This window comes from Egretta garzetta, unplaced genomic scaffold (genome assembly GCF_000687185.1).
Source record: "Egretta garzetta isolate BGI_Z169 unplaced genomic scaffold, ASM68718v1 scaffold318, whole genome shotgun sequence".
NCBI lineage: Eukaryota > Metazoa > Chordata > Aves > Pelecaniformes > Ardeidae > Egretta > Egretta garzetta.
The window spans coordinates 687,940-689,040 of NW_009260404.1; the positions used below are offsets into that span (position 1 = coordinate 687,940).

The 1,101-nt window shown below is 62.0% G+C and overlaps 1 protein-coding gene across 1 annotated transcript in view; it reads right to left on the reverse strand.

Moving 5' to 3' along the window:
• EFNB1 (ephrin B1) overlaps window positions 1-486 on the reverse strand; it is a 28,786-nt gene extending 28,300 nt beyond the window's left edge. Inside the window, exon 1 of the mRNA XM_035898945.1 lies at window positions 211-486. Within this exon, the coding sequence (XP_035754838.1) occupies window positions 211-484 (274 nt within the window). The 5' untranslated portion in view covers window positions 485-486. The remainder of the gene's footprint in view (window positions 1-210) is intronic.
• Window positions 487-1,101: the final 615 nt, after the last annotated feature.

Below are 1,101 nucleotides of genomic sequence, written 5' to 3' on the forward strand. Positions count from 1 at the left end.
CGAGGGCCAGCACAGCAGCCGGATAGGGGCCGGTGACCCGCTCGGCCAGCGACACATTCCTCCCCCTTCTCCCATCCAGTGGGAAATATTTTCCGTACGTGTCAGCTCTTTGCAGCGGCCAAGTTGCGAACAAGCGCCTGGCGACACTCTCCAGGCCCCCGCGGCCCCCCCGAGCCGGGGACAGCGGCGAGGAAGAGGAGGGCGACTCACATGTGATGAAGTAATCCTGCTGCCGCTTGAACTCCAGGCCCATGTAGTTGGGGCTGAACTCCTGAAACTTGATGGTGAAGCGGATCTCCTGCTCGGGCCGGTTGCACGTCACCAGCACGTTGGGGTCCATGACGGTGCTGCAGGCATCTGCCTGGTCCTTCTTCACCAGGTACAGCTTGTAGTACTCGTAAGGCTTGGACGGCTCCGCCTTGGGGCAGATAATGTCCAGTTTATCCCCAATCTCCGGGTAGATGACCAGCCCCTTCCCAGTCATGAACCTGGAAGAGAGGAGGGCGACAGGTTAGCCACACGCTCGAGCGCAGGCAGCGGGGGCCACGCCAGCCCGTCCCCCCCCTGTGCAGAGCCCCGCTTTCACACAACTTTATTTCGTGCTTTCTCTCCACAAGATGCTTTTTTGACACCAAAGTAAAGAGTCTTCCTCTTCCTTCACCACTGCTACATGCACAAGGAGCCGGCGCAGGCTCCCACCAACAAAACCAGGGGCGCGCTTGGTCCAGCCCCGCTCCCCAGCCCTCCTGCCGCGCCGAGGGCCAGCACCCTCCCCCAGCCCAAGCCGGGCACCCGAGGGGGAACGGAGCCTTCCCACAAAGGGCTGCGGAGCAGGCGGGCTGGAGACGCGGCGGCTCTGCCCGACGGCCAGGCAAGGAGCTTCCTGCAGGGACAGGCGATAATTAGGCATGGGGAGAAGTCCTGACAATGGGGCGCAGGGAGGGATCCCTTCCACGCCCTGGCTCCCCGAGGAATTCTTGTCCTTAAATGGAAAGCAGGGAAGCATCCTGCAGGACAACTTCTACCAAGCCAGGCTCAACGGCGTGCCCAGGAGCGTGGGAGGACCGGATGGAGAGGAACAAGGAGGGAGGAAAGCTATTT